Genomic DNA, 27,033 nt, shown 5'->3' on the forward strand with positions numbered 1-27,033 from the left:
CCCTTGATTTTCTGTTTTATGTTGCTGGAAACAAAATCTGAGGCTTTGCCTGACTTTGCTGGAGCTTGCTGTTCAAAAATCTGTTATAAAGAGTGAGTGATAGCTGGTAGAAATTGGTATGCTGGAGTGTGGAGAACAGGGAAACTTGCTAAATCAGAAATTAGTGTGTATGTATATGTGGAAATAGGTGCAACAAGCTGAAGCAAACAGAGGGGACGACAAACTTATAGGAGAAGAAAAGCACAATCTAAAAGGCTTGAAAACCTTTGGTGCAATAGAATAGGCATGTGTTAAGCTGTTACTCTTCAGTAACAGCAAGTTTGCAGGGACAGGCTTCTGTAATCTGATGGTGTAGCAGGACCTTAAATTAGGTGTTATCTAGACAAAATGTACTGTTTATTTTTTGTAATGCATTCTCTAAATTACTAATTACTAAAATTACTAAGCATTAATAACTAGCAAGTAATTTTTTGGCATTATTTTCATTACATGCTGATACATTCTTATTTCATATTTCCCTTTATTCCACTAGGTTGTTACGAGGCACTTACAGACTATGTAGTAAATTAGTATTATACTGCAGGACAATGTAGCAGATTTCTCCAGAAGTTTTCTGTCACAATAATTTCTTTTTCTAGAAGATTGCAGAGTATTTTTTTGGTGTCAAAGTCACAGTATATATTCAGTGCATATTAAATAAATGCTTGAATTACTCTGCATTTTATTGAAATTGGAATCTTGGCATGGATATACTAAACTACGTTGTAGAATAATGCGCTTTCCTTTCCCAGTAGCAAACTGGAAGCAGATATAACCCAGGAAGGACGTAAGGAAGTTAGTAATTTTTTTCCCGTCATGAATATTCTCAAGGATTCATCCCTGGTTCTGTGAACATCTCCTGTATTTCCCTTGTCTGCTGCTCACCCCATTGCCCCTCATGCATCCCACCTCTCCCTGGGTTATGGTGATGGCAGCTGAGCTTGTGTTTGCTTCTGGTTTGTACCCTTCTCTGGTACGTCCTGTGCCATCCTCATCCAACTGGCCTTCAGTCTGGTGAGGGTGCTTTTGCAGAGGAGACCTCTGCCTGGCTGCTCCATTTCAGCAACCAAAACTGACTGCCCAGAGCCCTCCTTCTTCAGAGACCAGCTGCATCTTTACTCCTCCTCTAGTTCCCTCTCTATCCCATCAGTAATTTTCCAGAACAAGTCATGTTTGGGCTCTCCTCCTAATACAAATGTTTCCAATAACCAGGGATCGCAAAGAATACCCAGTTATGATTACAGGTCCACTAAGTGGAAAGCTCAGTTTATTCCCGGCTGGGGTTTGACTTTTACCTTTGGCACTATGGGAAAGAGAAAGTTTTGAAATCATTAGAAGTGTTGGGGAAATGATTGATGGAGGTCTTCAGATCTCTCCGCATGACTGTACTACAAAATGAGGACTGACTTGCTTCTATGGTTTGCTAGGAAAAAGAAAGGACTTAAATGAGGTTCATTTAGAAATGAGAGAAACCTCTTTTTCATCTTGCCAGTCCTACATACAGTCTCTGAGGGCTGCATGGATATTTCCCATCTTTTACTTCTGCCACAGGAAAAACTTTTCTTATCCCAAAATGGGATACAAAGATATCATTCTCTCACAGCATTTTTGCAGCAAGACTGAGGCAAAGATATTAATAAACTGCAAGATGTTTTGCAGCTCTCTGGCAGAGCAATAACATGGAATATCTCATTTTTGCAAGGGCTAATAAATGTCCCTGTGCAGTCTGAATGTTTTGTCCAGTTGTAAAAAAAAAGATTGATTTGACGAAGTCTTAATACGTAAATCTATTCCTCCATCATCTATTTTTTTTTCATTGTTACCCTGTAATTGGAAACTGGAGCATGTTGATAAAGCAGAGACGTATATTGTGCTATAAGTTCCAGAAATGAACACTCAGACCTTAGTGAGGACTTGTGTAAAAAACGTAAGTTATTGATAGATACCAGATAGGTACCTGGCTCTTCAGGCTGGGGAACCTGGTGACTCACAGAAATGACCTCTGGCAATGGAAAATTATGTGCTTTTCACGATCAATGAACAAGTCACTAGATTTGGGGCAGGCTTCAATAATACCTGAGAAATTGATGGAAGGTTTTGGGGCTGTGCTGTCGCACCCTGTCAATGTCCCTCCCATAACAGTGTGTGTTTTCACAGGAAGGTTCAGCCAACAGTGTGAGAGTGTATTATGAGCCATAGCAGACATTAGGAAAACCTTTAATAACTAAAAAATACATTTAATATCTTTGTTCTCAGAAAATTAAAACCATTAACAGTGTAAGAGCATGAACAAAGCAGGTTGTGAAGGAGATTGTATCGTAAATAGAAAATGTGTGATAAAAGATCACTTCTAAATATTTATTATGAAGAGCTGCCTACATTCTCTGTAATTGTGGCTGGGAAACACCTTTTCAGTGAATAGAACCTTGGTGTTGAGTGTTGATGTTTGCCTAACCTTTCTGCATAAGGGCAATAAAATGAGGACACAGCTGTAAATGTTCAGCTCATTGCAGCCCATCGTAGCTTGTGCCCAGTTTCTGAGCTGATGGGTGAAGGTCTAATTCTCACTGATGCTGAGAGGCAGAGGCAACTGCTGAGATGACAGGAAAGGAGAACAAATAGCTGTGTGGACATTGTGTCCCCCAAATACTGAGTGTTTTTAGTCGCTGGCTTTTGAAGTGAGGAACTCAAAGACGGTACTCTTTTGAATTTTCATGTGTCTTCTTCATATAAGTGTTTTACTTACATTAGGGTAGAAGGCATCTGAAAGAAGTAAAGTACAAATTGTTACTAGCTAGAAATTGGGTAAACTTTGGTTTTCTTTTATTTTTAGAGTGAAATGTCTTGAAAAATAGCCTGCTTGGCTCTGTGATCCAGATGGAGATCAATATCACATTGGATACAGGTGCTACGAGGCCTGTAGTCTTAGTTCAGGTTGCTTACTAGTACGATACAAAGACCTAGATGTGTGTTTATTTTCTCTCTTTCAGAAACTAATTTATTTCTGCCTGTGAAGTAATATGTTTGAGCCATTATACTTGTTACTGGAGGTTCTCCTGCATTTCTGCCCTGTTCCTTCCTTATTTTTACACTCGAGATTTTCCGTCTCATGCATCAGGATTCATTTACCGAACAAGATTGTCTTTCGTTTTTCCTTTTTTTTTCTTTTTTTTTCCTTACAGTGTAATAATGCCCCTTGGCTTTTTCTATTATGCAGTACAAAAATTTCAATAGCAGAGGTGTGCACAGAAGCCTATACATAGATTCCCTCAGCCAAGCTATTTTAAGCTGTTGCAAACACATCTGATACTTAAGGTAACTACAATGCACCTATATTAAGGGAAATGGCTGAAGTTCCCCTTAAAGATGAGAAAATGAAATGTAGGCTATCAGAAGGTTAGATACGAAAAAAATGCTCTCAGTTAGAAGCAACCCACTTCAAGTATGGAATACAAGGATGTGTTAACTTTTTTTATGAGGAGGTAGTGAATGTGTGAGGGTTGAGGTTGAAATTGCAGTTCATGTCTGAAAATATCTCTATTTTTTTACTTAAGAAATATGTTCCATACATTATATTTTAGTGCTCTGTCCTTCTTCATTGTCCTGCACATTCAGTAGAACCTTAAATAATGTCTGAAACTGAAGAAGGACAAGGGGTAAAGGACACAAACTCTTTCATCCATTTGTTTCAGTGAGTTATATTAATTTGAAGCAAAGTAACTAAAGTCAAATGTCTACATGAAAAACTGTTTTGCTGTCGATCCTTTTAGTAAGACATCTAACCATTATCATTTGACCTCGTCACTTCAAAATCCAGTTTGACCTCCATCTCACAACTCTAATCTTTATGGCAACTTCCAAATCCAAACACCCCATTGCCAGTGCCGAAGGGGCTGTGACATTGCAAGTTGAGAATTCACAGTCACATTTTGTCATTTTCTGGGAAGAGATAAAAGTTCTTTTTTAAAAATACTAATTTGTTAAGCTTGTTAAATCAGTTTCAGAATTTGTTCATTTGCTCATTTATTCTTGCTGTATCTACCCTAGAATGTCCATTTTCCTGTTTTCAGTATCACAGTTCTGCTTAGAATTTAACCTTGCTACAGAATGAGTTAAGTCAGTAAGCAGCCATCAATAAATAGCACATGATGATGTTTTACTCAAATACTTTTATATTTTTCCAGACTTCAGTGTTCACAGCATGTAAGCTATTAGCAGGAAGACTGTTCTCAGCTAGCAGACTTTGGAAGTGGCAAATTGTTAATTTTTTTATTAATCAAACCCAGAGATCTGATCATTTCAGTTCCAGGGGTTTTATTTGTTTCAGTTTACCTTTTAGCCTGAAAAAAATGAGCTATTTTGCTCATTAATTCTGAGAAATTTAAGTCTGTTCATAATGGTAAAAATTAAATATTCTTTAACATCTTATTTAAAGGTAGATGGAGGAAATGCTTGTACATTTTTATGAATATAGCAGCCCTACACAAGCTGGGAATGTGTTTGTTAGCCTCTATGCTGAAGAAAATATGTCCGGGCTGCACATAGTTATTCATACACCTCACTTATGCAGCTACATCTCATCATCGAAGTCAGGTTTGATTGCTTGCCACACCTGGGATCTGATTTGGGGAACTGCCTGAATCCTTCAACTTTGATTTTTTTTATTTTTTTGTGATAACTGTGTGTGTGGCTTAGGTGATTCATTTCCTGGTTCTCTTTTTTCTTTAACAAATAAAGAGCCTTGATCAGCTGCAGAAAAATGAAGAGAACATAAAAATGAGTAATTCAAGAATCAGTTGGCAGGACATTTTCAGAAATGCTGTGTTTTAAATAGCCTCCTTAGAAAGAAATATTATGAAAATAGAAGGTGATGAGTTCAAAAGTTTATACTTCTAAATGTCTTGTACAGCAATAGCCCTTACTAGCCTTGAAAAGTCCAGTGTGAATCCTGCTTTGGAGAGGCTTTATTAGCCTGCTGACTAACTAGGGACAGGTTCTAGGTATCACAGAATGTCAGGGATTGGAAGGGACCTCGAAAGATCATTCAGTCCAGTCCCCTGCCAGAGCAGGAACAGTTAGATGAGGCTACACAGGAATGTGTCCAGGCAGGTTTTGAATGTCACCAGAGAAGGAGATTCCACAACATGCCTGGGCAGCCTGTTCCAGTGTCTGTCACCCTCACTGAGAAGAAGTTTCTTCTCAAGTTTAAATGGAACCTCCCATGTTCCAGTTTGAACCCATTACCCTTTGTCCTACCATTGGTTGTCACCGAGAAGAGCCTGGCTCCATCCTCATGACACTCACCCTTTATATATTTGTAAACATTAATAAGGTCACCCCTCAGTCTCCTCTTCTCCAAACTAAAGAGCCCCAGCTCCCTCAGCCTTTCTTCATAAGGGAGATGCTCCACTCCCTTTATCATCTTTGTTGCCCTGTGCTGGACTCTCTCCAGCAGTTCCCTGTCCTTCTTGAACTGAGGGGCCCAGCTGGACACAATATCCGATGTGCTTTCCTTGGGAGATTGCATCAAAGTGTGTATCTGACCTAGACTCTGAATTAATATTTATGAGCCTATTAAGAGACAGAGGAAACCACCTGAAACTTTGGCCAACTTTGAAACTTGGATGTGCAGGCAGGAGAGCGCACAGAAGAAAAGTTAGGGGAAGTGCTTTGCTCTGTCTTCATTCTAACCTTTTGTTTTCTAAGCTTGTATGTAAAAGCCTGGCTTCAAGTATTGCTGAAGAAAAGCGTTCCTAGCTCTGGCAAGCCTGTCTAGTGTTAGAGGAGAAGAAGCACCTTGGTGAAGGTGGCAGCTTGTTCTGAACCCAAACAATACATGAAGATGATCTGAAGAGACTTGCCTGAGTGGATGTGGCAGGGAGGTATGGATGTGGCAGGGCGGTATGGATTTGGCAGGGGGATATGGATATGGCAGGAGTATATGGATGGGGCTGGGTCGGTGCCTCCTGCATGGCCAGAGTTGCTGCTGCTGCTATGAGCTGAGTGTGAGGAAGTAACCCGTCCTTACATGGGAAAGATGAGAAGCAACAGAAACTGCATACTTTCCTTGCATTTATTCTGTATTTAGTTAGAATTTCAATTCAGAATTGGCTCGCTTTTTCCTCTTCCCTCGCCTTTCCTTTCCTCTTTTAACTCTCTCCTCCAGCTGTTTGGATATGGTATTTTTTATTGAGTCAAACTACTCTTCAGGTGGATACAAGTATTCAGTTTTTGAATGCTGAGGCTTGTATCCCATGTATTTAGTGAAATAATGTCACAAAGTATAGAAAAATGTTTACCTTTTCAAATTTTATCATGTATGTTGTCATTATTCTTATATCATTGAGGATGCACGTGTAAGTAAAAGATCTTGAGACCATGTCCATTGGACTAAATACACAGAGTTGCAGATTTTCTATGTTTTGCCACCAAAGATTTAAATTAAGTTCCTTCTCAGTTTTTTACTCCCACCACAGCCCAAGATAAGCAAAACTCTGGTAATTTTAGTTCTAGAGTGGCAACTGCACAGTCTGTATAGATGTCTTGCCTCTAGCAAGTTGGAAAGAGTAAAACAACAGAGAGACTATGGATTTGAAGATGTCAAGGAGTAAATGAGCAATAACAGGATTCATGGGCATAATATAAATAATACATAATATAGTATAAATGAAAGAAAGTATAATAATTTCATGGAACAAAGAAACAGATCCATTTTCCTGTCAGATCTGTCTGTCAATCCCTTTTTTGTAGTAGTCATCATTCTGTAAGTCAGCATTTACCCTTTTCCCAGCACGTTATCCTACCTTCTGAATCCCTTGATGGGCTCATCAGATATGCTGTGGTCAATCTATTAATTGTTCCACCCCTCACATCTTCCCTCTGACACCAGGCAGTTCAGAATACATCAGAAAATGATAAAAATGAATTAAAAATCTATGATGAACTGTATCTCACCCGTGTCCCACTAAAGGTTTCTATTGAGTTAGGATTTGGCATTTAACATTTTCCTTCTGCTTTATCCCATACTACTGTCCTACATCCTTTATCCATGTGTGGTGGAGGTAGAAGGTTTCATGCTTGTAGCAAGTAAATCAGTTCACACATGACGTTCTTCCACACCTAAACCAGGTTTGGGTGATATGAGTTGGACTCTGAATGAGTTACAAAAGACTTATGGATATGAGTGTTTGTTTTTCCTGTGTGTGTAAAATAATAACCAGCTTTAAAGAAATATTATGACTGAAGAGTAGCTGCTGAGGAAAGGGCATTTTGTGATCGCCCTGCAGCATTGCTGTAGGGGAATTAGGGCCCTGTTGTGCCAATCCTGCTGAACACAAGGAATGCGAAGTCTTGATCTCTTCCCACAGACCTAATTTGTAAGATTTATAACAAAATTTAATTTTTAGCTTATTCTCTGTGGAACTTCAGTTGGAGTTCCTTGGGGGCCACCTCTAAAGGGATCTGCAGAAATTAAGGAGAGCAAGTTTATTACCAACAAATGTAAATATATTAAGTAAAATACTTGCAAAGAAAATATGCACTCATGAGAGTGTTCAGTTTAATGACACAAGGTTTAAGGAGACAATCAAAGAAGATAATAAGCACTAATTTAGGTCATGGACAACAAAGAAATGAGCAGGAATGAGAAAGGTGGGACAAACTTGTGGCCGCACCACCATGAGACACAGGTAACTTGAGGCATTTGATTGCCAGGCTTATTCCTACTAGGCATTAATGGTTTATTTTCATCACAGAGAAGATTTAGTTAAATGAAGATTTTGAAAAGGGGGAAAAAATTATTCCAGATTGGAGCTTTACCATTCAGCTGAAAAAAAATTCAAACGTAGAAGATCCAGATTGAAAATTTGAATTCTTAACATGACAGGATGATTTATGAAGTACCGTGAAGTTATTTTTCCCTTCTACTAAATCCATTTGCTTCTGCCTCTGTTTAAGCTTGAAAGTCGTATCTGTTTCCCTGCCGGAATATTTTTCCCCCTCATCACTTGTGCTTTTTGGTTGTGATTGTCAGGTTGCTCAGGAGTTCATGTTTCTGGGATTTATTAAAGAAAAAAAAAAAGAACTGATGATCTCAAGAGTCCATAGTCAGTATTTCAGAGGATGCACTTTCTGGCTTTTCCTGTTACAGACAGGAGTTGAAGGGCTGAACTAAGTAATGAATTATCCACGGAAAACATTGTGACTAGGCAGGCTGGCAACCAGACATGGTATTAAAAAGCAGCTGCAGAAAAAAAAAAAAGCGGTTTTTTTCCTTTTTTTTTTTTTTTTTTTCTTGTTCCACCCATGAGTTTATGTTCTTCTGTGACATATATGATGTATCTTGAGCAAGTGAAACAAAAATAATCCTAGGAATTGTGTACACCCTGCGACCCCAAAGAAGGGAGCTTAGCAGCCTGCAGCGTCAGACTGTTATAACTAACAACGATGGGAGGGTCTTAGAAAAATGTGGAAAGTCATGGTTACACCATTGTCTAGTCCTGTCTTAATTGTTTCAGATACATAAATTTAATGGCAATTGTAATATATATATACAGGAAGCCACATCTGCTGCTTTTGTCCTGAGTGATTTTTTTCCCTGGGGTAACCTCTGCATATAGCAACACCTGGGATGACGTGCAAGAGGTCCGGTTCTCCTCATATTTGCTGCTCATGACCTCACACAAGGCACCACAGCAAGATTGCCTTATTTTTGAAGCTGGAGATGCCACTTTTGGGTTAATTTAGCTTCAATTAGTGTCTATATTTTTGCAGCAAAGCAGAATCCAAAACATTCAACTATGGCCTGTACTTCATTTTCAGTCAACACTAGCCTCTAGCATGTAAGCAGTGTACTTTATGGATTCTTTTCCTGCTGTAAGCTCCCATAACCTTAGAAATGATATGTCTGCCATTTGGGGTTTTTTTTCCTTATTTACTTTGCAAATCTCAAGGCTTGCATCTACCATGATGCGCATCCCCCTGGCTATGGCAGGTTTCCCATGTGTTGTGTACAGATGCACAGCACTGCAAAAGCGTGCCTCATGTTTTGTACCTAGAAATTAGGAGGCAGTGTGCAGAATGACCCACAGAAACATCTGCCTCATCTCCAGAAGTACCGTGGCTGTGCAGGGCTCGGCTGAGCGTGCACGCAGCAGGAGCCGCCTGCTCCTCGCACCCGCGGTGCCTGGACTCAGCCTGGTGTCTCCAGCATCGCCCGGATTGCAGATCTGCGCGTCTCTGCCAGTAACCTGCTCTTCCATTGGAGAACCACAGGCAGTGTTGAAAGAACTAAAGATTCATGCATTTTTATGAACTTTTAAGCAATGTGTGCCAGTACTTTACTGTACTTAGTTAAAAAATGTTCCATTTCTTTCAAACCATTTTTTCTTTCAAATCATTCCTGATGTTGCTTTCCTTCTGACTTTTGTCCCTTTTGTAATGACCTTCTCCCTTGTTTTCTATTTGCAGGGTGGTTTACAGACCTACTGCTTCCTAGTGTTTGCTGCCATCTGCTTTGCAGGAGCTACCTACCTGTTTTTTGTCCTGCCTGAAACAAAAAATAAGACATTTAATGAGATCAGCCAGGCATTTGCCAAAAGGAATAAAGTTTCTTTAGAGATGCAAGAAATGAACCACTACCCAGGGGAGAGGAAGTCGAGTGCAGAACAAGAATCAAACTTCACTTCTTCAGTGGACAACGGGGAAACCAAAAAAGGGATTGTGTAAACGCAGGATGCTCTTCTGAGGGACAGGGAAACACATGCTCTTTTCATTTGGTATGTTTATAGCAATGCGCAAGTTGTATTTTTTATGTGACAGCATGAACTGCCTCCCCCTGAAATATGTTTTAAGTGAGTACAGGTGAATTTGTTAGCAGCTGGGGTGATGGTTGAGGAAATGAGTAGCAGCAGCTGATTAAATTAATAAGAGCCAGAATTTTCTTCAGCACCTGTGAAATAGGTGCAAGGAAGAGGAAGAAGAAGAGGTGGTGGCAGGGAAAAGGAAGAGATCCTGGTCTGCTAAGACTTGATGTAGGTGAACCTGAAATTATACCGGCTCATGACTCTCCACATTTCCCAGTGTGTCATTCCAGTTGCATGTGAGAATTGAGGACTTGAAAGGAGACCTGTCACACTCCCCTGGCCTCCCATTCATTTTCCTGCTATTTTGACTTTCAGTTGCTTTGTCTGAACATCTCCCACCTTCCCACAAATGGGGAGCTCTGGGTCCTGATGGGTTTCCCTGTCTCTCTTGCAAATCCTGACCAACTAGTAATAGAGTTGCCTCTAGTTTCTGGATTTGCAGGCAGTGCATTTTTGTGGATATAAATTTTTTGTTTAATTTTATTTTTTAAAAAAATATCTATAGAAGCTTTAATAAGAAGAGGAAACTAAACATCATGGTGAAGTGAAAGAATTCTGATGGTATGTGCAGGATGTAGCATTAAAAAAAATAATCAAGCACCAAATTTCCCAAGGGTTGGGAGTTTGGAGGTTTTGGTGTTTTGTTTTTTTCTTTTCAAGCTCCTTTGAAAACAAGTCTTAGAAGTCAAAATTTCCTTGAGAGCCAGTAAATGCCATTTCTTAATGCTTGGCTCTCTCCAAAGGAATTTGGGTGCCTACTTCTAATTTAAACACTAATTTTCATTTGGGCATTAGATTCTGAAGCTCCAGACCTAGGTCACATTAGTAAGTTTCTAAGCTATTTAATGCTTTGTAGAACTGTCTTCAGAGTCCACTTATTTTTGTGATGGCAAGACTCAGCAGGCTGTCGGGGGTTAGATGATCCATTCCCTTCCATTTGGGATTTTTTTTTAAATATCATCTTTCTAGTTTGTAATTTTGATAGTAGGTCATCTTGACTCTTCTAATTACCTGGATGCTGGAGGGCTAATGAGCACTTTTAAATTAAATTGTCAGCTGTTTTACTTGAAAAGTCACTTGAGTCTTAGAGCTACTCTCAGTTAGGAGGAAGGCACAAGAAGCAAGTGAAGCATTTAGGTAGAGTCAGCTGCTTCCACAAGTTATATTTACTAATCCAAAGTTTCAAAAATTTGGGGCTATTTTGGAAAAAAAAAAATAAATATATATATATATACACACACATATATATGTATTCATATATATATTCCAAATATAGACATATATATGAATATGTATATCCATATACACTATGGAAAATTGCTTTCCAATACTTGGGGTTTTTTCCCAGCTTCTCCCAAGTGACAAGCTATATTTATTGTTTTGTTTTACACTGTAGATTAAAGTCAGAAATCCTAATGTTCAAATAGTACGACTAAATGATGTATATGGTTTTATACTGTGATTTATTTATATGTGGCCTATTTACTGCACACATTTTAAGCTGACCTAACAGGGCAATTTCACTACTGGATAATAGAATAAATCTTAATCTGAGCCTTTATGCCAGAATTTATGCTATTTTACTGGGATAGAGGTACAGCAGCAAGTAAGAAAATGAAAATAAATTCGAACAAGAAAATTAAGAATGCACAATCAGATTTACAATATTGGTGCTAATGTAGAGTGAATCAGGATTATACCAACTATAGAAGTCAATCAAGTACTACAGAGCAAACCGAAAAATGTTTTCTAATAACCGCTTATAAAATTATATATATAGCAAATGAACGTGTCATCTTTCAGTGGCTTTAGTTGCCTATTCCATGTGTTACATGGGGCTTGCTAAGTGAATGGCTATGTAAAAAATTATCTTGAATGCCACCCCTCCAGGCAATTTCAGGAATAAATTCTTCCTATTCTGCCTGCAGGCCAGGACTGGCAAGTTCAGACTCCCTCGTTCAGACTGAGAATTACTTTACTTTGCAGTTAGGGCTACTAACATGGTACGGTATGATCCAATTTGAGTCAAGGTGGCAAGATTGTAATCCATTATTATTATTATTATTACTATTATTATTATTATTTAGCACTTAGTGCTGTTCATTAATGTACATTACAGGCATTGCAAGTTGATAATGTTGCCATTGGGTAACTTCAATAAAACATCATGTTGGCCAGACACGGCAGCTGTATTGCGCAACAAGATAAAAATCATCTTAGTTACTTAGAGTTGCACTTGGAGCCCAGCTCCGCATGTGTTGGTAAAGAGATGGTTCAATAGAGTTTCCTGTCGCAGCTCAGGGGTTTGTACAGATTTAACAGCAGGGGGCTGTGATTTTCTCTTCCACTGTCCCCTTTGCCCATCTGTGCCCTACCTGAGCCAGGCACACTCCACATACGCGCGCTCAGTGCGGCTGCGAAGTGCTGCTGTAGAGCAGGTACACCAGGGGACAGTGGCTGCAGCTCATGGTTCGGGTTAAAGGCAATTCCAGCCTCCAGATGTGTGTGTGTGTGCAGGTGCTCTGCTCGCTGGCCAGGGAAGGTGGCTGCAGCCTCCTCTGCTTTGGGTTGTGGAAGTTTCTGAGGAAACTTCACATGTGCCAGTACTGCATTGGCTTTCTCATCTCTGACCCTAATGAGAGTTTTGCATTATTCTTGAACTTGTTTTGTATTTTGTTTTCCATTGTTATGCTGCTAGAGCTTCTCCAGCAATGAGAGGACAAAATTGAAAATATCAGCAATTTATCATTTGTGGTTTTTTTCATGTTGAATGTATCAAATTGTCTGCAGCCCATGTGTTTGTCGGTGAGTACTGTGTGGTACCACATTCTCTTCACCTGTCTGTGACATGGGGGTGAGATGGTGCTAGACAGTGTTTGTTCAAGTACTGCAAGTGGGTTGTGTGTGTGTGATAAATTATGTCTGTGCATAGTGATGGCAAAATAAACCTTTGGAATTAAATTAAAATTATGTAGGTTTTGTTCTGGGTAAATCTGAATCTCTACATCTGTGTAAGTTTCATTGTACAATTCCCTGGGGTTTTGTATGTCTCAGTACAAGATGCAAATACAAGTGCAGTCCCATGGCTGGATGATCTGAGTCATTTTAGACTCTACAGTTGGGTGGCTGAGAGTTATGGGGAAAAAATAATCCCTGAAACTCTATATTTTTTGAGCATTATTTACATTTTGCTTCTCAAATCAGATTCATCGTTTCATATATTGCTTATAAAGCTTATATTGCATATAAAGCTTATATTGGGCTTTAGAATTAAAAATCCAGACATCAGTGACAGGCAAACTAGTAGTAGTAATCACTGTGTATAAGAATTATTGAATCTGGTGAGGCTTTTTTTTAGAAAGTTGTCATTTGTAATGGATGACTTGAGTTGCTAAATCTCCACTTTCTGATGAGAAATTCAGTCAAATGACTATTTCTGCTACAAATATATGCAAAACCTGAGATCTGAAGTATGTATTAAAAAACTGAATTTCATACTTCACGTTCTGAAGCCAATTTTCATTCCACAAAAATCTACTTTCTAGTGGGGGAAGATATGAGTAGTTCAGCCATATGGGACAATTTTCACCCTCAGAGTAAAATGAAGGAAAAAAAAAAAGTCTCTGAAATTTGCTTTTTTCCCTTTGACTGTTTTTATATACTTTTCTATACCGAAATAATGATATAAACTATTAAAGCTCCCATCATCTCAAACAGCATGAAGAACAAACGTGAGTAAAGCATCCTTAGGAGATACCTGCAGTCTTTTCCTTTCAACCCAACTCCAGAAAACAGAGTTAAAATACAGTCTAAAAACTTGAACTATATAGACTCAAATTTATGAAGCAGGTTTGTTAATGCAAATATTCAGTCTGTGAAAAAGCTCAGGTTTGGGTGCATACTTAATTCTCTCTGCAAGTGATATTATTTGTCAGTGAGCCCTGTGAAAAGGTGAATTTCATGGCAGAAGCTTGGTATTTGGCTTCCTAATCAAGTTCTCACAGCTCAGTAAGCAATCATGGATAACCCGAGTCACTACCACCCTTTTCCTTGTAAACTAAATTGCGTTAATCTTGCTTGTGCCGTGACCTGGGAGAAACAAAGGCAGTGGATGATCAGGCTCCTTCTTGAGATGTTCCTGCTAAAGCTGCACTACAGTTATACTATTTTGAACCTTGGGTTTAGATTTTTAAAAAAGCATAGAAGAAAAGCTTCCAGGAGACTTTTATTCAGTGATTAGTGAAGTCAACAGAAGTCTCCTCCAGTGGTTTCAACTGTACAAAGGTACCCAAGAAAGGCATGGTAAGTATAAAGGAGTTCTGAGCTTAGGAAACCCTGCACATTTTTATCTTCTTTAGACACTAAACTAATTACTTGATTTCTCAATCTGGGAAAACAATATAATTCTTCATATGCTGAAGAAGCACTGACCTGATGCTTTTCTTCTGAGTTTGGGGGCAAGAGGTGGGTCAGTTGGTGGTCTGTTGGGTTTTTTAATTTGTGGGAGCACTGTTATTCTGGTTCATATGCCAGAGTACCAAGCATGAGACTGCTGGAGTTGCTGGTTGTTTTAATATAATTCCCAAAAGGTAAAAAGCAAATTATAAATCTGTCAGACCCCTGAAACACAATACATTAAGAGCATGATCTTCTAAGGGTAGGAAATAACTTGTCTGCTGCTATGTAGGCTGCCTACGCAGACACATTGATTTTTCTTTCATTTTCTGTTGTTTCCCTCAGTTAAAAAAATCAGTCAAGCTAAATGCAATGCTCACCTCTTTACATTTGTTCCACCTTTTGTTTCTGACTTATTCCACCCAATTATATAAATATTTTTACAGTTCAGATTTGAAAACAGGAAAACAATAGTTACTTAAGAAAAACAAACACGCCAAAGATTATAAAAATGATAAATACCATTTTCTCTAGAGGCTGACATTGTCAAAGATAAGCTCAAGAGGCAATCAAATCCAAATTTCAAATGGTTTCATCCCTTTGAATTAAACTCCACAGACTATATCTATGCCTGTGTATATATAGGGAGATTTCTATGTTATCCCATGGAAAAAGATCAGCTACTTTAATTGTTGTTCATAAAAAAAATTAGGCCATTTGGATATTATGCCAAGCTGTAAACTAGACTATGGTGGTGCTCAGATACTTGCATTAACAAACTTAGCTAAAGTTAGCATGATCTTAGGCTTGGGAAAGCAGTCTAGCAAGGCTGTCTCCTTTTGGCCAGCCTTAGATTTTTCTTTCTCCAATTTTCTAAACTGCTAGATGGAGACTACTATGTTAATATATGTTTATATATAAATAAAATATATATTTATGTGTGTGCATGTATTATATATTAAAATACATAACTTTTTATATAGATAGTATATTTCTAATTTACTTTCTTCAAAGGAAGAAGAATGCAGGTTTTCTAAATTCTGTGGAACTATATTTTGTTGAACAAATGTGAGGTAAACAGCTAATACAAGAAATTATATACTGCTTTAACACAACATCAGAATAAACCACAGTTAGACAATTTATATTCTGTCACTGACTGACTGAAGCTTTATCTTCCTAATTGATTCACTCACTGAGCTGTTAAGACTGGTGATCTGGATAACTAATAGTCAACAAGAGCTTTTCACGTGCTTGTTACACAGCACAGGGATCACCTTGACCCAAAGCTGGAGGAAATCCTTCTCGGCATAGCTCCAGTTCTGGACATCGATGCTAAAATAGTTGCCAACATGTAGTAAGAGAACCAATTTTCTTTTGTCAAATAGCCTTCAAGCGGAATTTATTAATAGAAACATTATCCTTAATGGTAACTTTCGGGTTTTCTTTTGAGGCATAAGAGGAAAACATAAAAACTCTCTTTATCCAACTAGAGAACCAATCTGTATCAAAGTCCCCCAAGAAGCAGGATGCACCAACATCTCATCAGGGCTAAGCCAAATATACTCCCCAAGTTTCTAGTGAAACTCAGATGTATTTTGCACACCAGAAGCTCTCAGCTTTTTGGTAGAGAGGCCTCATTGCCACCCCCTTCCTTCCTTTCCCTCCTTGATCCCCACTTTTCACCGCCACAGGCTGTGCTTTGCCTCCCAGGTTCCAGGATGAGACCTGCCAGCATGTCCTTAGAAACAACATTTTCATCAGCTGAGGAGTGGAAGGGTATTAAGAGGCAGAAAGGGAGGTCAGGTCTAAGGCGGATGAAAGGATGACAATGTGCAACCTATGGCCCTCTTGCAGACAGACATTATTCACTATTAAACTTTGTTTTTTTGTAGAATTTAGAGAGGGCATGAACACTGCAGCCTCGAGGAAGGTGGAAGAGACTCTGAGTTTGTGACCGAGCAGCTACTGACAGATGAAATCCGTGTTTGAGAAATCATCCAAGTGGTTCAGACATTGCTGCGGTTGATTTAATGAGTATAAAACATATAGGAAGGTTTCTCAGGCATCACTCTGAGCTAATGATGAAAGCACTGCTCTCTTTGCAACTGTAATCAAAGAAAACTAAGGGCCAAAGGGATAGCCAAGGACATCACAATAAAAATGTAACATTACAATCTGGTCCCCCTCTCTTAAAAGGGTCATAAGAGGATGCAGGTGATAATTATTTGAAGTTTTCTAATGGAAATTAAGAGTTAAAAATGTTAAGGAGAAATACGTCTGAGGAAAACAGAATGCAAGAGAAAGGGGTGGCTTGTTTTTACAGTACATTACTCAGGACCTATTCAATGAGCAATTAAAAATAAATCTAAAACTAATAGAAAAATTTTAAAATGCATAACTAAAGCTGTAGAATTCGTTGGCACAAATAAGAATTAATCAATTTTTATAGGATAAGTTATTTAAATTTATGATATTAAAATTTAAATTAGGCAAGAGAAATAAAAATGGAAAAGCTACAGTCAATAGGAGATAAGAAATTTCTCTGAGGAGCTGAGTAGCCTATAATTGGTCATTAGATCATTATTTCACTTTCTTCTGAGACGTACAGTTAATTTATGGAGACAAGATGACACTCTATGTGGATCATTGCTCAGACACACTGTCATAATTTTTACAGGTGGCAGTGAGTACTATGAGCTGACCCAGAATACAACAGAAGTGGGGAAATTCCAGTACTAGCCAATCAGTAAATAAATCAGACTCTAAGTCTTGCAATTGTTGGGAAAAAAAAAAAAGTTTTCTCCATACAAGGGAGCATTTCAGATGGAAATTGGAACATTATACCTCGTGATAATCATTGGGAAATTGTGTACTGAGCTTTCTTTGCTCTTTTAAGAGCTTTGCTACATTTTATTAACTCCATTTTGCAGAGTTATTGTATGGTACAAGTTTCAGCCTTTTCTGATTGCTCACAGCCTTGGCTAATAAGCATTAGAAATTAGTTTTATTAAGACAGGAAAAAATGGTAACAATTCAGCAATAGTAGGAGGAGAATAAGCATGTCTGGCAAGCTTCTGTATTTTCTATGAACTAGGACACCTGGCTTGGATTATTTAAAATTTAAACATCCTAATAAATAGGGGTTTTTATATATTCTCAAACTATATTGCTAAATGGGGTCAGCCTTGTGGTCCAAACAAATGGTTTGAAGAAATGCAGTTCAAATGGAGTGGGTGATGTTGGCACGCATGATGTAGATGGTGCTGAAGAGATGATCGTTCTGGAATGCAAAATCATTCACAGCTCTAAGACATTTTTTTCTTTAAATTTAGAAGTGACAGAAAATTGTAACACATCATACATGCTTTCAATGTCATTAAGCTACTCAAGACTACTTCAAAAATATATCATTTTGAAGGCAAAGACATTTTCTTTTAAATAAAAGATGTTGACAATGCTTTTGTCAATACACAATATTAGATCATAGATGCCTATTTGATGTCCACTTTTGATCAGTTATACTATGAACAGCCCCACCAGGCCAATGGTTGAAAATTCTTTCCAGCCCCAGATGAAAACGTCTTTTAGGTTGCACCTACTTCATGGTCAAAACAAAACTGACAAAATAGCCAATTCGAAAAGCCATACAGCTCTGCAGTTCCAGCCTATAGTTCCTGGAGAGGTTCTACCATTAAATATTGTAGATGGAATCTGATGTAGGTAATGGTGGGCATTATCCTGAAGGCAGCTAATTGACATTTTACTTTTCCCTTCCACCTCAGGTCAGGATTTAACTCAAAACCTTTACACTGCATTGAATATTCATATAAGTGCTTGCAGCGCTGTGAAAGTGATTGATTACCAGCATAAATGAGGGGTAGTCAGAAGGTGAAAAACTTGCAGGACTGGGTCCTTGTTCCTCAAACAGCAGATATTAACTCTGTGGTCCTGTAGATTTATTATGGAGCTGACCAGAATACTACTACTACCACCACCTGAAAAGAGTAAAATTAAAAACACCTCTACAATTTGCTTTGTACTTTGAGAAACTGCTCTATAGGAATTAGTACAACGAACAGATTTGCCCTGGGCTTTTATACGTAATACTTCATCTGACCTACATACACACACGATCTGCCCTCCTTACAACTGATTGGGTTGGACCAAGTTCCTACACATGGTCACTGCTGGCAGCAGATCTGAGATCCAGTCCCTCTGCCTGGCAGGAGTGCTTGGTTTAGTCCTTTAACAGTTACTTACAGGACAAAACCTTGCAATTTACTGAGAAGAAAAAGTTACTTAAAGGACAAAAACCTTACAACATACGGAGAAGATACATCATAAAAGGTATAATCTGCTCTATGACCTTTTGTGCTTCATATTTTTGAATTTCAAGAGTTGATTCATACTGTATTTTTAATGGTCTCTTCCTTTGTACATATGTCTTTCATAGTAAAAGAACTCCAGCCCTTGCTTCTCTCTAAGTTGCAGACACATGGGATATCAGATTCTCTTCTGTTATAAAACCAAAATATAAGCTTGAATTTTATTTGTTTAATACCCTCATCAAGTAACATCATCACAACTCCTTTTGAAGTCTATGTTATTGTCAGCTGGATTTACCTGGGGGCTATAAAAGAACAAGGAAGAAGCAGCACAAGAACAATTGTTATAAAGGCCTGTGAAGGTGCTGGAAGAGTCCCTTTTCCTCCAGCTGCCTCTGCCCTGGAAGGAGCCAGCTCCCCTCTCACCCGCAGGACAGCTTTGGGGGACATGAAGCTTCTACCACGGGTCAGCAGCACCGCTCTACCTCACTGCACTTTGCTGATGTCTCCAACAGCTTCTCAATCTGTGAAGTGGATGTGAGAAGCAGAAATCACAGCTAAATGCCAAGCTCTGACCAGCCAGGCTCTGCCAGCTGACCCTCTGACCTAAGGTGCATCCTCAGCACATTAGATTTAACACATATCATAAACGTCCACAAACACGTCCAGCTCAAGGACGAATCACTATTTGGAAAAAAAAAAAAAGGTAAAGGTGAAAAGTTTGCTTACCTTCAGGTGTGGCAGTCCACTGACAATGACACTGCGATCATACACCACTTTGGGTAGGCTTCACTTCTGTTTGGTGGATCAAATACAGTTCTGTCACCGTAGTGACTAATGGCTCTGCATCAGATGTATCCCAATGAAAAACAGGAGGCAAAACATACATTAGACAGCAAGATGCTCTAGTCAGTTATTCCTTATGACATTCAGGATACTATCAAGAATGCTCATGAATTTTAAATGCCTTCTGTTGTTATGATGGTGGTGAAAAGGGTTTGGTTTGGGTTTTTTGTTTTTTTAATAGACATTTTCAGATAACTGCTTTTTTTTTTCAGGTGTGTCTTCTGCAATGTGCTCCAGTAATAGTCGCACACAGAGAAATGTGCACCTAAGAAGAGTCTCGCTCTTGGGTTAGTAGTGCAGCTATGTGATTCATTTCCAAAATTACAAGTGCAGAGAGATTTTATTCAAAGCAGAGTATATGTACAAAAATGGCTTGTCATTGCAACAATTGAATTCCATTACCAGATCCTTTCCCAGAATAATGGAAATCATATGCACACTAACGGAATAATTATATATGTATTTTCATGTGCAGAGTTCTTTACGTATATATGTTTATTTTAAAATATATGAAGATATAAAGTATGACTTTTTGTGCTTTACAAGATTTAAAAAAATAAATGTCCATATTCTAATATCAGTAATCCATAAATACAATAAACTGTATCTCCTTGCATGTGTTGGATTAAATATGACTTCATTAAATTGCACAAACTGAGGCACTTCTCCACAACAGTTCACCAATTTTTAAATTACAGTATTTATGAGTCTGTGAAGAGGTTAGTGATTTGCTTTCTTTAGTTAGAAAGAAGTTCTATAAATCATCACTGGAACAATTCTAGTCCTTGAAATATAAATGCAACTGTGCACAACTAGCAAAGAGAGATTGCAGTACCCTGACAGTTTGGAATTTTCTACATTCATTCCCAGTTACTGATGCAAAGTTTGTAATAAATATCAGTGCACTTCCATGTGAGCTGTCTATGCAAATCCAGGGCCAAATAATAATAGGCTGCAAATCATAACTCCTGCTGAAAAAAAAAAAAAAAAGCCATTGAAAAAAGCTTTCATGAGCTATTTTCAGTCTAGTCCTATATAAAGCATATTCAGAAATTCTCAGCTTAACTAGCAGCTTTGAATGCCTCATGTATTTTTATGATCTTGTTAATACTGAAATAGTGAAGTTCTTTCTATATTGCTTAGTTTATACTGGCAGTAGAATGGGGAGTCATACTAATCAATTGATGCCTGCATCTTTTTATATACTCTAGCACAATGTTTATAGAAAAAAATGTGTGTGATAACATAGCTTCAGAGTGTTTGGGGTTTGACAGCTAAAGCCTAGGTTTACGCATGACCAGGTCAAAATCCCTGCTTCTGATGGATGTTTATAGGGGAACCACTAAGGATATGGAAGGGGAAATCACATTATTCAACCTACCTGTTGACTCACAGTATCACAGTATCACAGTATGTTTGGGATTGGAAGGGACCTCATCTAGTCCAATCCCTCTGCTGGAGCAGGAACGCCTAGGTGAGGTCGCACAGGAACATGTCCAGGCGGGTTTTGAATGTCTCCAGAGAAGGAGACTCCACAACCTCCCTGGGCAGCCTGTTCCAGTGTCTGTCACTCTCACTGAGAAGAAGTTTTTTCTCAAATTTAAGTGGAACCTCTTGTGTTCCAGCTTGACTCTTACCCCTTGAGACCATCCATTTTCTTAGTTTCAGCATCTTATTTTAAGCACGATTCCTATGGAATCTTCACTCCTCACAGAGTTCCAGCTGTCTCCTTGTACCACCCACCCATCTATTACATTGTTTGCTGCTTTCAGCCTATGCAACATTGGGGTAGACAATGTTTTTCAGGGCCATGGTCCTGCATGCTTTTAAAAATAATTGTGATTTACACATTTTCACTCACACTTCAAGCCAATCCCACTTGTTTGAGCCACTACTCAGAGCTCACAAAGAGGTAAGTTCAGTTGTTACAGCGAACCATGAAACAATGCACTGACATGAAACAAACCCAGTATGAAGGTTTTGAGAAACAAGGTTTTGTGGTGCTGACAGACATCAGCCTCTGAGGAAAGAATGAAAGAACTGGGGCTTAGCATTAGAAAAACTACCACACTGAGAAAACCCATTACATATATGAGGCTGCTGCAGAAAGGGAGGCCATTAGCTGTGCTCTTGCTGGATGCAACAAGAGCTCATGGGGCTATGATGGCAATTTGAAATTTTTTCTAGCAGTAAAGATAGCATGACACTAGAGTAGATGGCTGTGGGGGCTAAGGAAGGTTCCTCTCTGGGTTAGTCTATTAAACAAATTGTACAAAGGTGGTTTAGATGCAATTAATCCCTCTCTGACAAGGCACTAGATGGCTGCCATGGGTCTCCCACGGCCTCGTGCAACACTGTTCTGGGGCTCTCAGGTTCAAACTTCTGGAGTAAATCATCGACAACACGGTACAAGACAGATTAAAGCCAATAGTATCACAATGTGACTATGAACAGCCAGAATCCACATAGTAAGCAGAAATGTAATAACAATTTCTCCTACTTATTTGAAGCACCCTAGAATCCCCACGTCCCTGGCCGGGAGAGAGTTGCAAATGGGCAACGCTCAAGCAACAGATCAGACACAGGTGTTTCTGACTCCATGTGGGATAACATGTGTTTCAGCTCCTTTAATCTTTCATTTTTTTATCTTTTTTTTCCATACCATAATTGAAGTCTTTCAGCTCAATTTTCTTAACTGGCAGGATACAAGAGATAATCGTTGAATTTTTGAGTGACTTCACCCAGAAAAGCCTCTCTTAATCCATATATTCCTGTCTCCAGCAGGAGCAGGCTGTAGGAATAATTATTTTTTTACTTGCTCAGAACTTATTTTACCCTGAAATTGTTTTACAGTGCATCAAAGGAAAAGGTAGCCATAGCCATACTGATTCTATCACTTCTAGCTAACACTGCTTCAAACACGACCAGCTGCTCTCATCTGTACATTATGTACAGAGAGAGGGTTTAACAGCATTCCTCTGGGCTGTGATGGAAAAAGTTAAAAAAAAAAAAAAGGAAATCAATGGGAATAGGAAAAGCGTTTTAATTAGCATCTAAAATTTAAAATGCTGAACATATCGACCTGGAAAGTCTCTAATAATTACAGCTGAACCTTACAACAGAATAATGCCACAACATTCAACTACACTGTGGTTTACAGCCATGTGGAAAGAAAAAAAGATGCTGCATAATCTTATAATTATTATAAATTATATAAATAAATAATTTTATAATTATTAATAATTAATTTTATTTTCTTGGCTCAATTTTAGTGACAGCAGCAATTTGTGTTGATATTCTGCAGTGGGAGACTGCAATTTGTGTCATTTGAATGGGACCAGTGAGCGCTGTAAATGAAATCTTCATTAAGGCAGTGGGGTTAAATGAAGGAGTAAGCTCTACCATCAGGCATCGAGAACTTTCAAGGCACCTTGCTGTGCACTAGGAATCCGGTAGTTGCAAGCTGAATCTTCCCAAATGAGTCACAATAATATAAACTCAAACAACAAATACCATGCCAAAAATAAACAGAAAGTAGAGTCTTCAATATATCTTCCAAATCCCAGTGTCTACTCCACAATAAACATACTCTGCACAGCTGCAGAATAGTAGTCCTTTCATTAGTAATCAACTTGGAATAGTTGACTATCTACTTCCAATAGTTACAGAATCACAGAATGTTAGGGATTGGAAGGGACCTCAAAAGATCATCTAGTCCAATCCCCCTGACAGAGCAGGAACACGTACATGAGGCTACACAGGAAGGCGTCCAGGTGGGTTTTGAATGTCTCCAGAGAAGGAGACTCCACAATCTCCCTGGGCAGCCTGTTCCAGTGTCTGTCACCCTCACTGAGAAGAAGTTTCTTCTCAAATTTAAATGGAACCTCCCGTGTTCCAGTTTGTACCCATTGCCCTTTGTCCTATCATTGGTTGTCACCGAGAAGAGCCTGGCTCCATCCTCGTGACACTCACCCTTTATATATCTGTAAGCATTAATGCGGTCACCCCTCAGTCTCCTCTTCTCCAAACTAAAGAGCCCCAGCTCCCTCAGCCTTTCCTCATAAGGGAGAAGCTCCACTCCCTTAATCATATTCGTGGCTGTGCGCTGGACTCTCTCCAGCAGTTCCCTGTCCTTCTTGAACTGAGGGGCCCAGAACTGGACACAATATTCCAGGTGTGGTCTCACCAGGGCAGAGTAGAGGGGAAGGAGAACCTCTCTGGACCTACTAACCACCCCCCTTCTAATACACCCCAGGATGCCATTGGCCTTCCTGGCCACAAGGGCACACTGCTGGCTCCTGGTCATCCTGTTGTCCACCGGGACCCCCAGGTCCCTTTCCCCTACACTGCTCTCTAACAGGTCATTCCCCAACTTATACTGGAACCTGGGGTTGTTCCTGACCAGATGTAAGACTCTACGCTTGTCCTTGTTATATTTTGTCAGAAACACAAGGGTTGCTGGAGTCACACTTTTAATCACTTTGTGCCAGGAATATCAGGCTGCATAGCTGAGAAATGTGTGCAGTTTGCAGGAAGACTGAGAAAAATAAGTAATACCTGCATAGCATGGGGATAAGTGAATGATAGGATTACATTGCTTCCCACTGAAAGTATTGCCCCAGCTGCAAGAAGGGCTGGATGCAGGGCTTTGTTTCCACAGTCAAATAATTAAATTTTAGATCAATAAGCTAAAAAAATAGTATTTTCCTAAAGTAAAAATAATCCTCTAAATTCTGGTGAGACTCTGACTGCTATTGTGCCTATGTAACTTTGCATACATCAGCCTTGGGTTTATGTCACTATAATGGTGATAAAATCCTAGTCCTTTACCCTCCCAAGAAGAAATGTGAACTTTATGCTAACATGAGATGTGGAATATTGCAACTCTCCTGATGGTAAAGGATGCTTATAGGAGGGAAAGAATCACAGCAAGGGTGTCAAACTCAATTTCACCAGGGGCCACATCAGACTCACAGTTGCTTTCAAAGGGCCAAATGTAATTTTAGGACTGTATAAATGTGGGAGACTTACAGGCTTACCAAGGCACTGAGGGACATCCACAGAGGCTGCCCTTAGTCCTGGGGCTGCCTGCCTGCTGCCTGATACTCAAAGTGTGCCCTGTGGTGTCCTGTGACTAAGGGGCAGCCAAGATGATGATACTCATTTTGTATTAAGTATAGGCAGCCACACAACTGAAGACGCAGAGCTCTTTTCCAGGGATGTCTATTGAAATGCATATTGGTGTCAAAAGATCAAACCTACGCAGACCAACTGATTATTGCATACTAGATCTTGCATAAGCCGCAGCAATTGATTGCCGTACTTGAACAGGCCCTGTAGGAGCTCCCCTCCGATCCCAATCCATGTCCTTCTCACTTTCCCCATGACCTGCCAGCTCCAGCGCAGACACAGAGAGGGGCTGCCCGGCCCAGCCCCGGGCAGGTGTGAGCAGGGGATGGAGGTGGAGGCACAAGCGCTGCACAGCGCACAGCAAAAGACTTCAGCTGTCACAAACTGTCTGCAGTGCAGATTACCAGAAATGCCTTGCATAATTATTTCTGTATTGTTTTATATTACATACATGAAGAGTCAAGATACTGTGCCTTTAGCGCATTGCCGAATGTTACTCAGGGCAGCTAGCCAAAGTTTTATTTTCAAGCATAGCTGGTAGTGTGAAAGGCTATGATGAAGAAAACAAGGCCACTACTGCATTTTTTCCCCCTTTGCAATTTGCTTTGATTAGTACTTGTTTTATGGCTGGAGATGCTATGTAAATGTTATTACTGCTATTCACAGCATAAAATAGAACTACATACATGGTTTCTTCTGACGGTAATGTACAAATAGCATGTCTCATTTTTTCAAAATCACTTAATTTGTACAATGTTTGCAGACCTGTTCAGTCAGAAAAGATGGTATAAATATAAATTAGTGTTTCCATGTGCCGTTTTCCGCAAATAAAAATAGACTTCATCTAGACTCCGTTTTTTTTCCTTCCCAGATCTTTCTGTTTATTCTTAATCGTAATCAATCTCTGATGATTCTATCAAAAGCAGGTGCTAAAGTGTGTTGTTGATTATTTCCATTTCAAACATAGATGAACAGACTATTCAGTGCACAGGTTTTGTGCATTTTAGAAAAAAAAAAACCATCACTCCTACTTAGACATTTATTTAAATGTGCTTTTAAAACAATTTGGATAAGGAATAATTAGTATTGTTTTCACAACTAGCAAAATCCATTTTCTACTATCACTGCACTTTTCAGTAAGCACTAAAAAATAAATTTGAGTGTTGTAGGTTAGAATACGTGGGCATGTCTAGCTAAGAGTTGAAATTTGTGGGATCAGGCCCTGTAAGCCCGTGTTTGCTCAATTCCTTTTCCTTTCCTCTTCTATATCTGCAGAAAATTGCTAGTAATTTTTTTTCTAATAATCTCTTCAAAGTTAAAGAAACCAAATATCTTTAAACTATTTTTAGATTATAAGCTCAGAAGATAAGTTGGCACTTCGTTGCAGAAGATTAATTTAGTCATTGCAGAACACTCTTATTCTCAAGTGCTTTCAGCCATTGTCTTGGGCTCCAGCTGCAGAGGACGGGATGCACCATTTGTAATTATTTTATCTGGGAATAGAAGGAACAACAGAAGCTATTTGTTTTATTGGCATTCCTGGAAATAAGTCAGCCTAAGTCCTCACCCCTATTTATTTCCCTACAGCAGCACACCAAATGCTGAGACCCTGCTCCTGAACACTGGTCCCATGTTCCTGGAAAGCCGGCATTCAAGTATTTCAGGGCTAGAGCCTTTGTAAAAATTGAGGTATGCACTGGGTTAATGTATACAAAGTCTCTGGACCACTTGGAATAAACTGACATCCCTCCACTGCCAAACTACTTCAGATACAACAGCCAGATATCTGCAACTTATTTAATTGTAATATTACAGCTGTCAGAGGATAACATACTTTTCTATCAGTTCATAAGACATTTTATAGCATTTAATCAATGTGCATTAAGTTTCACAATCTCATACCTACAAAGGCCTGAATTCAACTCCCAAAGCACACCCTGTTATACATACTGTGGCAAAAGTAATTTCTGGAATAACTTTCCTGTCCTTTAGGATTAAACTCAATGTTACTACATTCCTCATACGCTTCAAAACAAAAACTGTGTAAATGATGATGAATGCTACAGTTTGACCCAAGACCGCTATTAAATAATAAATCAAAGCAAAATTTATTGTGTATTGGAAACTACCTTTCAGAGCACTCTGGAGAGGATACGAGTCTGTTGTACCAGCAAAGGTGATAAATGTCTCTCTTACTGTATATGTCTCTTTGCACTCCAGCAGAGTAGAAGGTTATATTTAAACTCTAGAGGACACCATCACCTTGCCCCTCTCATTTGTAAGGACTTTAGCCACTAAATTTATTCTTAAACAAGTCAGTATTTATTAGGCTTTCATCCAAAGATCCAAATGTTCATTCATGAACTGCATGCAAGTCCTGTATGATGCTCTGTCTATTTTTTTACCCTTACTGAAGAGCCAGAATTTGTGTC

The 27,033-nt window shown here is 39.0% G+C and overlaps 1 protein-coding gene across 5 annotated transcripts in view; it reads left to right on the plus strand.

Annotated features, from left to right (window-relative positions):
• The window catches only part of SLC2A9 (solute carrier family 2 member 9), a 130,374-nt gene extending 104,107 nt beyond the window's left edge, over positions 1-26,267 (plus strand). For 2 of the 5 annotated variants that reach the window (XM_082050487.1, XM_082050486.1), the window contains one exon: positions 9,508-13,528. In XM_082050487.1, coding sequence (XP_081906613.1) covers positions 9,508-9,765 — 258 coding nt within the window. In that variant the 3' untranslated portion in view covers positions 9,766-13,528. Of the gene's footprint in view, positions 1-9,507; positions 13,529-16,192; positions 16,318-19,683; positions 19,982-26,188 lie in introns of those variants that run through there. The other 3 variants (XR_014183846.1, XR_014183847.1, XR_014183848.1) reach the window with 3 other exon arrangements.
• Positions 26,268-27,033: the final 766 nt, after the last annotated feature.

This window comes from Streptopelia decaocto (assembly GCF_964273445.1).
Source record: "Streptopelia decaocto genome assembly, chromosome: 4".
Classification (NCBI taxonomy): Eukaryota; Metazoa; Chordata; class Aves; order Columbiformes; family Columbidae; genus Streptopelia; species Streptopelia decaocto.